Source organism: Vanessa atalanta, chromosome 21, assembly GCF_905147765.1.
Source record: "Vanessa atalanta chromosome 21, ilVanAtal1.2, whole genome shotgun sequence".
NCBI classification, from domain to species: Eukaryota; Metazoa; Arthropoda; class Insecta; order Lepidoptera; family Nymphalidae; genus Vanessa; species Vanessa atalanta.
The window spans coordinates 582,985-599,839 of record NC_061891.1 but is presented as its reverse complement, the minus strand read 5'-3'; the positions used below and the strand labels follow the sequence as shown (position 1 = coordinate 599,839).

The window sequence follows — 16,855 nt, the reverse complement described above, 5'->3', positions numbered from 1 at the left end:
GTGGCTTCTTCTGAACTAACCCTACTATATTTACGTGTAATAGACATCCATAAAAAAGCTATGCAACTCATAGTAGTAGTACTTAGTTTGTTCCACGAAAAATACTGAAAGGGTACACATTTTGGGAGCCCCGCCGATATGTTTTCAAGCATTTCCATTAATATACGGAAATTCCGTGACGTAGCTTGAAGAACAATTTTCACGACTTGTTTAAACAGTGCCATAGAATTACGTGCAAACGTACAAAATACGTGGTTCTCCAGCAAATATTTATGAACAGTAACCCAGTTCATTTATTTAGTGATAAATTTAATCTTTTCATTCAAAATCACAAATAATATCAAACATTAAATAACGTGCGCCAATAAAATCAATCGACGGTTTGATACAAACATATTATTTTTTAACAAAGTATCTTTGGATGTTCGATCGTAAATTAGATATTAGTGATCATATAAAACTGTACGATACTTTAATGGAGTGTAATATTCCTTGTTCATATACGAACAAGGAATATTACACTTCACGCATAAATATGCGATACAATTACAATGAAAATCAAAATATACTTTGCTGAAACAGCCTTTTATTAGTACTTTCAAATCGATTCTCAGGCCTAATTTAAATGTAAAACTACTACTGTTGGGTAAGTTTCTTTATAAAACTAAGATTAATTCTTACTATAGGGCCAGATTTATTACAAACGAATAGTACTTACAATGCTTTAAATTACACAATATATCCAGTACATCCTTATTCGTCTAACTTAATAAATATTATCTTATGTATTTGCTCAGCTTTTAACTCGTTTATCACAATGCTACATATAATCTTTGACCTTCCCAGGAGTTGAACAAACGGACCAATGGATATGACAAAAATATGTGGGTTCCGTATTAAGATACGCATTGACCTTAAAATCGGTCTTATCGAATCGCCTACAGGGACGCGTTAACACTAGCGGCCATCTAGTACTTGATAAGCCTCTAAGCCTTTCTGTACTTTTACAACAATAAAAAAACATAACCATAAAAAAAATTATAATGGTTTATTAACACTTATAAAAAATACCGGAAATGATATTCAATAGTCTGAATTTAGAATTTAGTTACAATTCGAAGCTAAAAACATAATATTACAACCCACATCTGTGTGCGAAAACACAAGTGTGCTCATAATTCAATGGAACGGAAAGAATTCAGGTGCTGGTCTAACGCCTTTAGGTGTTTGTGTAAACCAGGTTGTTATTAAAAACTTTTTTTTTTTTGATATCGGTGTAGGCGGACGAGCAAATGGGCCACCTAATGGTAAATGGTCACCACCGCCCATAGACAGTGGCGTTGTAAGAAATATTAACCATTCCTTACATCACCATCACATCACCAATGTGCCACCAACCTTGGGAACTAAGATTTTACGTCCCTTGTGCCTGTAGTTACACTAGCTCACTCACCCATCAAACCGGAACACAACAATACTGAGTACTGCTGTTTGGCGGTAGAATAAAAAAAATTAGCTCTTGGATGAGATCTTAGGACCTCGGGTTGTGTCTGCAGTTCTCTAATCTAAATACGAAACGTACGTACGTAATGTTGAAACGTACACATTAGAACTGTACAGTTTAGCTCTCCTACTAGCTGGATAGGTAGATCACTTACTCGAGAGTAATTTCAGTGCTACACATTATCCGGTTTGAAGGACCACTGTAATCGCAGGCACAAGGTGTAACATCTCAGTCCCCATGGCTAACGGCATATGGACGTAAAGAATTGTTATTATTTCTCACAGCACCAGACATTGGTTGTTCTATAATAAATTCATTTACAAATAAATATATTTAATATTAAAAATCATCTGTATTGACCGTATGTCATTGTAGAATATTCTAGATATCCCGAGTCGTCTAATAACAGTTCTGTCCTATCGAGACCTAACACTAGCATTATAAAAAATAAACATGACAGCGACACGTGTTTAACAGCGTATATTTTTGTTATTTCAGATAATTGTTCTGTTTTGTTTATGTATGTCAAATGACCAAGTTGCCTTATTAACTATGTATTTATTTAATTGTTATACGTTATTAATCAATAAGTATTTTCTGCAAATTATGACTTTTCCCCGCCATCGTCATTCAGCCAATCACAGTTCATTCTTGGAATGTACACAATTAGAAAAAAAAAAATTAAAAAAAAAATTATGGACTGGATAATATTATCTAAATTGTGTATTCGGAGCCGGTATGTAAATCTCAAATCACTTACTAAATACGATAAACAAAATCGAAACCCAAAATAAAAACAATATAAAAACGTGCAATGCTCTACACAAATATAAAATAATTAATTATGTACACAGATCTAATATTTAATTCCATTAACAAATGCGCTCGGCGGAGACGTCCCTTAAACGGTTATCAGCGGCTCAGTCGGTAAAAGTTCCAACAACAGTGCGTTATAAAACAGACTGTGTGAACGAAAAGCGGCTTCAGTGCGCCCGAGAGCAGCGCAAGGTCAAGAACACACAACCTCTTTCGAAAACAGTCGATCGCCTGGCTTTAACTGTGATGTGATTGTCACAGAAAAAAATAAATAAAAAATAAATTTACACTAGAAGATATCATCTGTGCCTAATTTAAAAACAAAACACCAGTGGGATCGCACGTGCGTTCCAAATTTAAACGCTGCGCGTCGCGAGTTTTCCCGCGTAAACATAGTGTTCTTAAAAGTGATAAGACAATTTTTATGAAAAATATTTGTTTTGTGCAAAGATACTGCAATTTGTCAAGTTGGGGACAATTACAGGAAATAGTTCAGAGTAAGTTGACAAAATTATTGCAATCTTATGGCGCGTTTGTAATAATTTCGTAATTATTAAAAAAAATGAAATTCAAATAATATATACGTATATATTATAAACATTTTATCAATATATTTGTTTTTAAATAGAGATTATATGACCTTTGAAATCTTGGACAATACGATTCTGATCTTCTAATAATAGCGTCAAAAACAAAGTAATGGATTCAGAAAAGTAGAGCAAATAATTTTATTGATGTTAAAAATTCACATCTAACGAATCTTTTATTAACTAATAATAGTTGTTTAGCGTAAATTAAATATACTTTGTTATAATACATAGTAACTTTTACGTCTATAATAAATGATTAACGTATTCTTTTATAATCCAATATTATTTTTTTAAACGGTTAAATAAATAATAAAAAAAACAAACATATTCTCTGTTAATTATTAATATTAAATATGCACAAACTAGATATGATATGTATTTGATTTAATAAAGTGAAAATTTTCAATCAATCAGTTAAACTTCGGCGCTTATAATCGATTTTAATATAGACATTTGTTTTGCTGTGATATAAATCGAAATAATTGTACTCGTTTGAGACTAGCCACCTGCTTCGATTTTGTACTACTATTATTATTATTATTATTTTATTTTGTGGTAAAATAATATAAAAAATATATTAACCATAGCAGGTATATCATGCCCAAAGATTTGGAGGTTGTTTATACAGCATCGTGTTATCCTCCGTAGAGGAACGTATGAGGAATGTATGTATGTAACACGATGTCATGTTATTTTCGAGTTTAAATATACTTATTACAGTAATCATTTAATTTAGCTGTTTTGTCCAATATTTTGAATAAGGCGAAAATTTGTCAATCTCATAAAATATTTTATATATAAACGTATCGTTTTGCTTTTTTTTTAAAGTAACCTCTAAATTGAAAGTTCAGGAGTTTATAATGTTTGTATAATGCGGGAAAATAACACACGCAGACAAACTAAACTAGTTTAATATTAATAAATAATAATAGTTATAATACTTTGAATGACATAAATAGATACATATATAAAATAATGAAAAAATACTAAATAAGAAATCAACGTTACGACCAAATCGAAATTATATAAAACGTATTCGTACATTTGTATTTAAAATTAATTAGATCAAACACGTGCATTGTTTAACTATTTACGTGCAGTTAATCTCTGACGTTCTGATTCACGGCTGCTGACGCGGACAGAGCTCGTTGATTGACAACTTTTTGAACACACACACACATACACACACACTTGGGCACAATAAGATCTTCAGCGTACATAGTTGGCTAATGTCGTTCAGTAACGTGTGTCCTGAAATTCATTTGGGACAAACGTCTTAGTCACATTTGTTTCGCTTCATAGCACTGGTGCGGTAGAACCTTAGTATATACCGATGCATAGTTTACATATATAACATATAATAAACAAGTCTGGTAAAACGATCAGTTTCCATATCAACTGAGCCTTGAACTTGGAAACACGTTCAGTATTTTACATAACGTGCATATTTATATAAATCAAATTATTGCTACCAGCTATACCTCTGATATGAAGTTTACTACCCACAAGTCAAGTTTACCTACCTATATGTATTTTATATCAGAATAAACCGAGTATCTACTTTGATAAATGTATGGATCAATAAAATCTATAAAGTAACGCTAGCAGTATTGTAAGAAAAGTAAATTTTTATTCAATTATATAAACGCATAGAGTGTATGTTGGGCGAAAAATACAAGCCAGGTTATGTCAATGACATGAATTACATAGAATTACAATAAATTACATATGTATATAATAAGCTACTGACATAAGTACTGCAATTTTAATAATAATATATTACGTTAATTTTATTTTACTTTGGTTTATTGGAAATAGGTTGTCTGCTGACCTTGTATAGATATCTGCTGAACATCAAAACCTCAGACATTGTTTAGAAAATATGCTCATCCATTAATCTCACGAACATTTATAATCAAATTGTACAAATGTTTTAATGTTGCGCCAAAACGTATTGCTCCTGTTATAAACAGGGAATCTATATACATGGACATTATATATTTATTCATTGGAACTATACTTAATAAGAGGCGTGATAATAGATGCAAAGGCGCAAAGCTGTGCATTAGGTCGATATGAGGCGAGAGACGAGAATTAAAACGTACGTATGTTATATGTTATATGATGACAAGTATTTATAATAATCGTATATTATAAAACCGAATGTTTCATGTTGGAGTTCATTTAAGACCATCGAACATATTGACATTGATTCAAGGCCGTCTTAGTCCATTCCGGGGCTCCAGGGTACACTAGAGTATAGGACCCTGGCGTTAAGTAACCTGACCAAGTACAGTCGAACTAGCGCACTTGGCAGTTGCCTAGCTAAGCGGATACTACTTCATTTATTAGATTTTTTTTTATTAAGCAATTATTCCTTTATATAAGCCTTAACGGAACTCAAGAGAATGCGACCCCCTGAGCCCGCGCCCCGTGTGGCCTTATGGTAAAGACGATACTTCATTGGTGTCGTTTATTGATGGTAAATGTCAAAATTGTACTAATTAAAACGATACGCTTCTTCATTTAAAAATTCAAATGACATTAATATATGTCTGTTTTTTCAATTGTCGCATGACGCCATAACGATATCATAATCAGATAAAATGATATACACAAGCAGAACAAGTTTATTAAATTTATTTTATAATTATTATAAATATAGCTTAGCATAAGTAATTTTTTGTGATCAAGAGTAATTTATATATATATATATAAAAGAACATATATTGTCTGATTGTATAAAGATTTGACAGTTTATTTATTTAGACAGAGATTTAATATAGATTTGGTGTAGATGACTTTTATTTCGTAGTGTAAATTTCTCATAAAGAAATGTTTTTTTTTTTTTTCATTTTACGTATTCCAATTCCTTTCAAAGTGACATTCCTTTAACACGTCGAGACAAATACTTAATTTTACTTTCTACAGCCGAAGTTATGACAAACATAATTCAATCTATTACAAAATATTCTTCGTTCCATCAATGTCAAATAAAAAAAAATGCAGCTGCTAATTAGATTAAGACTTGACATAGTCGTGTATATAAAATACACAAAAACTCCTTCGACGAGAGAGAGATATTATTATAAGATATTAAACATGATTATATCTTCTGATCCAAGTCAATATTAATTACTTCGAAGACACAATCCGCAAAAAAGAACTGCATACTTATTATCTTTATAAAAAAAAGTGGAAGTCGATGGTGAGTGGCCACCATCGCATATACATTGGTGCCGTAAGAAATGTAATATAAAATAATAATAGCACTCACAACTACTCACTCTTCAATCGAAACATAACAATACTGAGTACTGTTGTTTGGCGGTAGAATTTGTGATGTGTGATATTTAGACGGTTTTGCACATAGTCCACACACACGACTAAGTATTATTATATAACTAATATTTTAGTGGCGTCGAATAAATAATATCGTGCTTTAATATTGACAGGTACATTTAAATTTTAGAAGTTCTTAATTACGAGAGTAGACTGTGATCATACCTACTCGTATATATTTATTCCTACTAAACAATTGTGACAACTTTAATAAAGTAAAATATTAACATAAAATAAACTGTTTGTTGAGGCAAATAATATAGAAAAACTTTAAACTAACAATTATCACAATAATAATCAGTCAACTTAATCACCTAATGGTCAAATTAGAACGAGATCGATGGTACTGAGTAATTTTCCTCATGACGTATTTGCTAAGTTAATGCTAAGGCCCTGAGCGGGTACACCCTATAGCTCTACCGCCAGGTAACAACAACTTGGCTGCGGTACTGCACTGTTGTGTTCCGGTGTGAAAGGTGAGTGAGTGTATGATTAAATGTAGATACATACCATCTATGGTATCAAGGTTGCCAGTGCATTGGCATTGTTTGCTTAATGCAAACAATGCCAATTATCTGCTAGTTCGACTCACTTTTTTAGCATTTTTTTTAAAATATATAATATAATTATATATTTTTACGATAATATATTTTAATTAAAACATAATCCTTTGTTTAAATCATTACCATAATCAAAAACAAACTACAGCAACATCGTACTGTTCGCGGTCGACTTTTTTATGTATAAAAATATAGCTCCTATAATGATACAGTTTAGTTTTACTTGAAAAACCGTCACGTTTGCGACATACAGACGAATCCTATATCAAGAAATGGGTGAGAGTATTTTCGTTACGCGTAACTATTAATACCAACAGATTTTAGCGCTTTTAGCGATTTAACAACGGATTACTGAAGCCGTAAGTGCTGTTGGACAGTACCATTACAGCGGGATACTTGTGCCTATGAAATATTTTGCAGTTGAAATACACTGAAACATAATGAGCTGACACCGATTAAATAGGAAAAGCAAGAAAGCGCACCAGACAGCGCTGAATAACTAGTCCTAGACAATAACTAAATCGAAATTTTCTTCTCAGTATCATGAAAGCCTAGTATGTAAAACATTATTTATTAACATGTACTATGAATAATAAAATATAGGTCAAACATTATAAAACGTGTAAAATACATTCGTAAGGAGTACACAAGAAGATGCGTCGCTGCGAAGGTCTTGGCAATGTGAGCGTAAACATTTCTATTTGTTCTGACCTCAGACCGGGACCGCGATAACCATTATCGAGTCACACGAATCGATTATTATTTACAATTATATATCGATTATTGAATCGTTTTGTTTATATACACATATATGTTTTTAAGAGTAGTGCTAATTCGTTCATGTTAAGATTATGACATAAATAGATTAAATATAGGTATATATATATATATTAGTATTTTAACACATTGTTAATATTTAAAAAAAAATGACAATCTAATACTAATACTTGCTAATCGAATACTATTAACTTGCTACTAAAATTATAAATTTACGTCAAATATGTAATATGCGTATGCATGTGGTGTCGTCTAGCATTTTAGTTTAAATTAGAACAATTTGTTTAATGATTTAAATTAAAGGCAATTGTAATTTCAATACAATTAATTATTAAACTACAATGCACAGCTGTATAACAACATATAAAAGAAATTGACAACATCCGGTTATTATATTCAAGAAACGACTCGTTTCGTGTACCGCCGATGCTGGAATTGTCTACGAAGCTTATTTCAAAAACATTAATGTAAACAAGAGTCCTAAGTTCCGAAGTCGACTTTACCAACTCGGAACTCGTAACTCGTTAAATATAGGTTCCGACAGAGCATAAAAGATAAATTTGTTAGTATAAAACTATGGATAGATACAGATACTATCTGAAATTGTATCACGTGACAAACTCGACACGAATCGCTAAGTACGAATTTCCTCTTAGCGACTCGGAAATGAATATTTGAGATCGTTTGTCGAGGAAGTGAATGTCGCAAATGTGCTGTACTCGTTTATTGGATATTAAATATGATTTATGTTGGATATTGTATGTATGTATTTTGTATCATTTACATAAGTAATTACATAGTATTTATGTACGGGATGCTGTTCTAATGTCAACTGACAGACGAATAAAAATAGCGCATTTGGTTTTCATGACCAATAATAATTAATGGTTCAATAAAAAAAACATATTTTGATTTATTTATTATAGGATTTAGAGAATTTATATCATACAGTAAGCTACCTCTCCAGCTTACCGAGCTTAAGTCTGTGACTGCTGTAGAAGTGCCGTCAAGTATTGCCGTGTACCCGTTTGAATGATGAGTTTGCCAATGTAATTTCAAGGCCAAGGGCATAACATTACAGTTTCGGCACAAATAATATTACAATTCAATATTGATAAGTGATGAGATTATTAAATGCTCATATAACCACTACTACGAATTAAAGAATTCTTGATAATAATACGTAGCAATAAACGAAATATATATTGATTTGCTTACAAGGCAGTTTTAATTAAACCAAACTATTGTTTAGATTTCATTACACTGACCTTTTGTAATTGTTATTTAAACAATTATAGTTCTAATCATATATCAGAACATAGCGCTGAGAAGAAGCGTTTGTTCAATCGAAACGTAAACAGCGGTCAATTCGGTTGGTATCTACGCACGTTGAAGTTATTTATATTCGCGTATCTTTTGAATTAGATGTGAGCGTGTGCTCGTAAAATGTACTGAACACAGTTCAGGAAACCTATTTCTTTTAATGTATATTTCCATTTAGCATAAATGAAAACGTTGAATCGATCAATTTGATTCACTTTAGATGGCTATAAGAGAAAACCTTTTATATATCAAGCTTTAAGGTAATCTATTAACTCAGTATACTTTAGTTAAGCCGATACAACGCCTATGAACCTATGTATAAATGTTTATAATTGATTTTTATTAAAACGACGGCGATATATAACAATATGCGTGTCTGTTTTAGTGTTTAAATAGCATTAATATGTATTAAAATATTAAATTGTATAAATCGCAACCATAAAGTGGTTTTATAACGAATTAAAAAATAGTGAGAATCTTTGGAAAAAGAAGAATATGATAATACGCTTTATTGTAAATTGTTTTCAAACGTGTATGCGTTTTTTTGAATTTTGAATTTGAATAGAGTTTATAGTAGATATCGGTATATTACTAAATATAGTTTCTCTATTTATAAAAATATACTTGTTTTTTTCCATATTTTACGTTTAAAATGTTTATCGGATCGAGTTGGAACTCTTACAACAGTAATTGGCACATGCGTGAACGTTTCTGTCATAGTAAAATAGTATCGCAAGCGTACAGGTGGCGCGCGAGTCGTACGTCGTGTTTATAAAAAATAAGCTTCCGTCACGCCGTAATCGGGAAATTACGAGGTATCAAATTCATTTATTCGATTGATAAGTATTACATTTACTCATTGATGATTAAAATAAAAACCATCACCCGATCGGAATAGAAAATACTTGTATCCGGCGTTTTTCTTTCATACATCGTAAGGCGAGCATTAGTTATTTATTGATAATATAGACGTAATTCGTCCATCATAACATCTCAACAGCAATGACGTCTGTGAAAATTGATGACCTACATCGAAATAAGTTTTAACCGATAACGTTCTTGTGATAACAAAACTATTTGTTATTTAGCAAAAAAATATATTGATGTTAACTACTATTTACGGATGAGTTACGATATTTAAACAACTTTTATTAAAGTTTTTACTAAATTTATTTTATCAAGTTTGACAGTCTATATAGTTAAAGAGCTAACCTTATGGTTATGAATTAATATATGTTTGATAGAGTCTTAAAAGCCAGGCATATACACCTGGTTGGAAAGCTTTCCGTGTTTCTGTCCGTAAATCTCAATACTTTGTTTTTGTTTCCGGTTTAAGTCAATTTAATTACAGGTAAAGGTTACAAAATCTTAGTTCGCATTGGTGTTGTAGGGAATGGCTAATATTTCTTGCAGTGGCAGTCAAATGGATGATGGTGACCACTTATAATGAGGTGGCATGTTTTATGGTAGCCTTCCTATATTAAATAAATATAAAATAAGTAATAAAAACAAAGGACTAAAACGACATTCTGTTATCTTGATAGTATTTCTGTTGCACGAGAATAAATGTGAGAATAATTCTAGTTTATAGACACGTGATTGCTATCTGTCTGGATTATAAAGCTGACTGCTAATACGTTGGATTATTATAGACTAGTTTATTGTTTATAACAATTACCACGAGCCATGGCTTAATGCCTAAAGCGCTTGATAGGCTTAATCAACTAAGTTTGTAAGCATTATATTATAGACGTCAATGTTATATATAATTAATCGAGCGTTTGGTTCCGCAGGAGGGTTGCAGCGGCGCGCTACGGGGAGCGACGCGCGCGCACCATGCTCGCGAGCATCAAGGGATTTTGGAAAGTGTGCCGCTATGGGGATCTTTACATGGTAAACTATGTTGTATTACATACTATCATACACGCAAACTTTTACGAGTTTTATTTGTGATATATTATCGTCATAACAGCTACTAGCTTCCCGCCTTGAATACAGGTAAAATTCATACAACGGTAGACCTCCCATTGTATAATACCCTTAAAATTTTCAATAATCTTTTCGTAGAGAGCTTACGTTGCGGGTGACTATAGTAAATTTTAAATCAATTGGAATTATAGTATTGGAGATCACGTGACGAGTGGTATTTTTCTTTTCTATATGTAGATATAAATTAATTCTATATAGATAACATTTTCAAAAAATTTAATTAATATAGAATTGTTTTTTATTCATAATATAATTTTTTAAATAAAGCATATTTAAAAATATTTATAAGTGTAACATGTTGAAATTTTAATTTAATTTATAATAAAATTAGTGACATATCGGTATTTTACGCTTCAAGAGAAAACTAGAGATAACCTAATAATGCATTGTTTTAGAGGAAAAATACTTATCACGGAGTGTAAAATCACATATTAGCACGTACTTACTTGCGTCAAATGTTTATTTTGTAATTAATATTGTGTAATGCGTGCATTGAGATATACAGTTTCATACTTCATTAAGGAATCTTATTTATTCAGAATTCAATCTTCTCGTCATCTCTTTGATTGTTCCGACGTTCAGACAACGCCATTCTCCATTTATTTAAACTCCATCTATTCATTTATTACTGCATTTATTCGGTCGTAACGTACTTTAATGGCCGTATGCCTGACTGAAGTCAACTCTGCTTGGCTTACTTTGGCTTGTGAATTTTCAAACGCTTGGTAGAGGCACTCTCGTATTTGATTGCTTAAAAAACCTCTTTTGCGGCTCTAACGATACTGTTTTCAGTTTAACTTTTAAATAAATCGTTACACAATACCATATACGCATAAGTCAGTGTTTGATATTTGTATATAATAGGTATAAATAAAATAGTTGTGCAATATATGATGTTTTATTCAAAAAAACTTATAATTAATATATTATAAACGGCTCGTGTACGAAGCATTGTGTTAGTATAAGATCGAAATGATAGGTCTTGCATAATCGTTAGGATATAAGGATAATTGGACCTCTCACGACTCAACGTTGGATTCTACGATACGATTTGATTGTAGCGCCATTATATAACAGTTATATCTCTTATTGAATATTAAATATGTATACAGTATAAATCATCATCTGGTTCGAACTTTAGGCAAAAACGACAAAATCAACGGCTTACCATAGGAGTAGCAGATACAGTACAGTATGTTCGTACACACAAGTGCATTTGCACAGTTCGTTGGCATGGCAACGCGAAAAAACTGGAGAGAGATTAGGCGCAAGACCATTCCCTTACACTAGTCTAAAACTGCATTGGCAGTTGCACTCTTAAGTAGAAACTTAAATAATATTTTTTTTAGCTCGATCTGTGACTTCAACCAATGATGTACTGACTTAAAAGCAAACCACTATAGATCAAACAAATGTTTTTAATAAATACCGAGATATAAACAACTGTACTTCGGAATAATCCAATCGCTCTGAATTTGATGACGTATGTGAAACAAAGGCTGTTATTAGTTAAATCACATTGATATCATAAAGAATTTGACTTGATTTTTCTTTCGGATTCACGCAAAAATCTAATAAACCGATTATTATGGAACTTTCGTATTATGATAGGTTAGGTTTCGATACGGGAGTAGGCTATACTGTTAGTTAAGTGTTGTATATTTTTTTGAGATTTAGAAAATAAAGATAAAACTATGTACAGTAAAAATGATATCACACGTTACCACCTGTGTTGTTGAACAAAGTAATAAACAAAAAAAATAATGAAATAATTACAAAATAGTATAAACTGAAACTGTTGTTAGTTTGAGCAGCCGGCCGTGATGCGCTGCGCCATTGAACTTGAACCGCAGACTGACCGACAAGTTATACCGACACGCGCGAAGGATACTTTAACTTCAGGTGTAATGTGATAACGAAGATATACCTAATACAAAGTATTTATTACAACATAGAAATATAGATCGACTACATTCGAATGTTTAAATGTATTAATATATATACGAAAGTAAATTGAAATTAATTGTGTGTTATTTATGTCATTTTAAAGGAAATTTCCTGTTTAATTTCAAAATAAAATTAACGTCATGACATATAAATACCTACGTAGGTTCGCAACCAAAAACAAGTAGCATATTATTTTAAAATCTCAAAAATATTTGCCTCGGCGCTCTTTTATGAATACATATATTTCAGTCTTATATTTTTATGTTATTCATTATATATCGAGAAAAAATAATATTAAACGTCGCAATAACACAAAATATCATATTATTACTAGTCAATTTTATATACGATACACATATATGAATATACACCAGTATAATTGTCAGTTATGTATGCATGTTTCAAAAATACTCAATTGTAAATTGAGCTTTTGGGGATGTAACAAAACTAAGAAGAACTAAGAAGTCATTTCTTAGTTGATGATAAACCTTTAGAATTAGTTGATCGCATCCAAACTGTTTCAAATAACGAAAATATATTTATATTATATAAATAAAATAATTGTACAATATGACATTAAAAGAAAATTCAGGTCCGAGGGGTTTGTTTCTGATCCGGTGGTAGATTTTTGTCTATCAATAAACAAAGGTAACGCTTCTTTATTGAATAAAGAAGAAAGAATTTTTGACTTTGATCATTTCCAAAGTGATTATTGTCGTGTGTAATCTCTAGTGTCAACGTGTGAAGGTTGTAATGCCGACACCGTAGTGGACATGAGTCGCGTTATTGAACTTGAACTGTCGTCGGATGAGCTCAATCACTGCAACTGCCTTGTCAAGTTATTACAATATTTTGTGATATACGGCTCGTATTGAATACATTTTGCAAAAAAAAAAAACATTTATTTAATTTATATTATACTAGTAGTAACCTGCGGCTTCGCTCGCGTTTTAGAGGTTGGTCGTCAGTTAGGCATAAAAAGTAACCTTTGTGCTTTCTCGGAGTTCAATCTTGCTTCATACTAAGACTCATTAAATTTGGTTCAGTGATTTGACATGGTAGAGCAACAGACAGGCAGATTATATATAGAAAGATTAGACATACATTAATGATTATTCGTCGGTGTTTCACAGTTTATTTACTTAGTACATTTTACTAGTGATAGGTTTTAAATTGTCGATTAATAAGTTAAACAAAGAGCAATGCTACATTTTTTGATAAACATACAAATGTCAAAAAACTAAGTCATTTCACTAGCGGCGGGTCGAGAATAAGGCAAGTCAAGATTGATTTTCTCGTTACGTTCCATTTAAATGAAAACAAAACAGCGTTAAGCTACAACAACGGAGCTAGAAATTAGATTGAATACAATACAATAACAAGTTACACGCTTAAACATGTGATTTTACACTGTCGCGTAATTACAGTCTCTTGTGTTATGCAATACTTTATAACTTGTTTATATCGACTACTCTACTGATAATCGACTAATTCGTTGGTTACTTTTAGCAGTTTTCGGAATAGAGCCTTATTTGCAATTAGCATTAATTTTCTTCTTTTTTCCTTCTGTATAATATAATAATGAGTGGGTAGAACCTATACAGACGGGCTCACACGACGTTCTAACAAACGAGTACAATTTTGTTATCTTGAAATGATTACATAAAAAATATATTCAACGAAAAATTACAATGCAAAAAACTAGTACTAAAGATGTTTAATAAATACCCGTTATGTTCTACCATCAAACAGCAATAATTTGTATTGTTGTGTTCCGGTTTGAAGAGTAAGTGAGTCAGTATCACTACAGGCACATATAACATCTGAGTTCCCACGGCTGGTGGCGCATTGGCGACCTACTTCTTATAGCGCTATCTATGGCTATGGCGATGGGATATGCACTTACCATTAGATCCGCCTAACTTAAATATTAAAAAGCAATAGTCGTTTAAAGTAAGTCACTTTTATTAAATAAAAATTAACATTTCCAAAAAAGAACGAAACTTTTGATTCCAAAATTCAACCCCTCGACTCCTCGGATGTGTCAGTTTTATGTACAACTTTAACATCGATTGCACAACCATTGCAACAAATTGTTTGCAGAGACTAACGAGACAATAATTATTAAACGTTGTAAATTATAATCTTTATGACACACGTTAGATTTAACTAGATTATTGGAAAGATTAAGTATTAAAGGAACAGAACATATAAGACGCAATAAGTGTGGTCAATTTATTAGTATTATATGGAATTCGCTTTGAAATTAATAGTTTTATAATAAAATATAACCCGTTTCTATTTTATTTAGCTTATCTATTCTCAAGATGGATCAGAAATATTGTATTTGTGCAGTTCATTGAAGACATTTTATACGTAAACGTGTCTATTTTTGAACCAATAACGATATATTTATTTTTATCGTGTAATATGTTTTGAATTGTAAAATATATAAATTTATTTTCATTGAGGTTGTAATGGAATTTTAGTACTTTAAATTGTGGGATTAAAATGATATTTATTTGCAATCATCTAAAAAAAACTTTATTGTAACTTTTTATGATGCTTACGTTTGACCGCACTGCTATCAAACCATTACAATTATATCGGAAATAAATATATATAAATTAATTTATATTGTATTACGTATATTAAAATAAAAAACAGTAAATTAAATGATAAGAAATATCGCATTGATACGATTTTCATTAAACGGTGTAGAGAGGCATGAGTCAACACTCTACATGTGCTACGTGTGTTGAATGTGAATCAAACGTCGGAAGTAAAGAATCATTTTTTCCTACCTTTCCGTCTATCTCATATTTTCATTAGCGATTAATAACGACCAACGTCCGATCAATGGGCGACCATTAGTTTATATTAATACTTGCTGCTGAATATAGAGTAAATAATCCAATTACTCAAGGGTTAATTCATTGTCCTTTCGATATATGCTTTCCTGATTATCGGAGTCATAAAATTGTTTTTATCTATTCATAATTTATTAATTATTAAATAGATATCTCTATAATTAGCATATACTCTATACGACTAAAGTAATAATGATAAGGACTCGGCTATTTAGCTCCATCTTGACCTTTCAATATTATGATTTCGCTTCCAACATTGATATAAACAAACTGAATTTATTTATTTAGCAGCGCTTTTCAATTACAAAGACAATCATTATAATTTTTAAACATCTATCGAATGGCATATGTGTAGATCTAGAAATGTCAGTTGACAATTAAAAAAAAACCACATGGCCTTACGTTCACTTGCCATTGCAGTGCAGAATTAAATATACTAGAAGTGAAAATTGGTATGAATACTTTTAAGCTATGTCCATTTTAAAGTACGTTGAAGTTGGTCCTGCGACTGAACTCTTTCCGGTCTTATACGAGCTGCTTTCCCTTCGAATTATAAGACTAAGAGAAAAGATAGTGCACTTGTGATGGCGTAGTCACCAAATATCTATGATTTCACACTTGTATACACATATGAGTATGTGCTGTGCAGATTAGTCTTCTATAAGAACAGAAAGGGTATGGGAAGATATCAGCATCATACTCATTTCTATCCTTTATGTACATTAACATACATTAACAGCCTGTAAATTACCCACTGCTGAGCTAGGGCCTCCTCTCCCTTCGGGGAGAAGGTTAGGAGCTTATTCCACCACACAGGAATACGCATGTGGCAGAATTTCGTTAAAATTAGACACATGCAGGTTTCCTCACGATGTTTTCCTTCACCGCCGAGCACGAGATGAATTATAAACACAAATTAAGCACATAAAAATTCAGTGGTACTTGCCTGGGTTTGAACCCGAAATCATCGGTTAAGATGCACGCGTTCTAACCACTGGGTCATCTCGGCTCAACCCTTTATGTACTTCATGTAATTTATTCATATGTTTTTAAAGTAATATTTATATACGTCCGACTCATTCAGTGGTTTTATTTTCGTGACCGAACCCATAACCTTAAATACATTCGCGGTCGTCC

At 31.6% G+C, this 16,855-nt stretch overlaps 2 protein-coding genes across 3 annotated transcripts in view; one reads left to right on the top strand and one right to left on the bottom strand.

The window, feature by feature from the left end:
- The window catches only part of LOC125072250 (neurobeachin), a 420,639-nt gene that overhangs the window by 34,530 nt on the left and 369,254 nt on the right, over positions 1 to 16,855 (bottom strand). The window lies entirely within an intron of this gene.
- The window catches only part of LOC125072248 (facilitated trehalose transporter Tret1-2 homolog), a 44,194-nt gene that overhangs the window by 21,429 nt on the left and 5,910 nt on the right, over positions 1 to 16,855 (top strand). Inside the window, exons 1-2 of one of the 2 annotated variants that reach the window (XM_047682783.1) lie at positions 2,467 to 2,817; positions 10,706 to 10,805. In XM_047682783.1, coding sequence (XP_047538739.1) covers positions 10,749 to 10,805 — 57 coding nt within the window. In that variant the 5' untranslated portion in view covers positions 2,467 to 2,817; positions 10,706 to 10,748. Of the gene's footprint in view, positions 1 to 2,466; positions 2,818 to 10,705; positions 10,806 to 16,855 lie in introns of those variants that run through there. The other variant, XM_047682782.1, reaches the window with a different exon arrangement.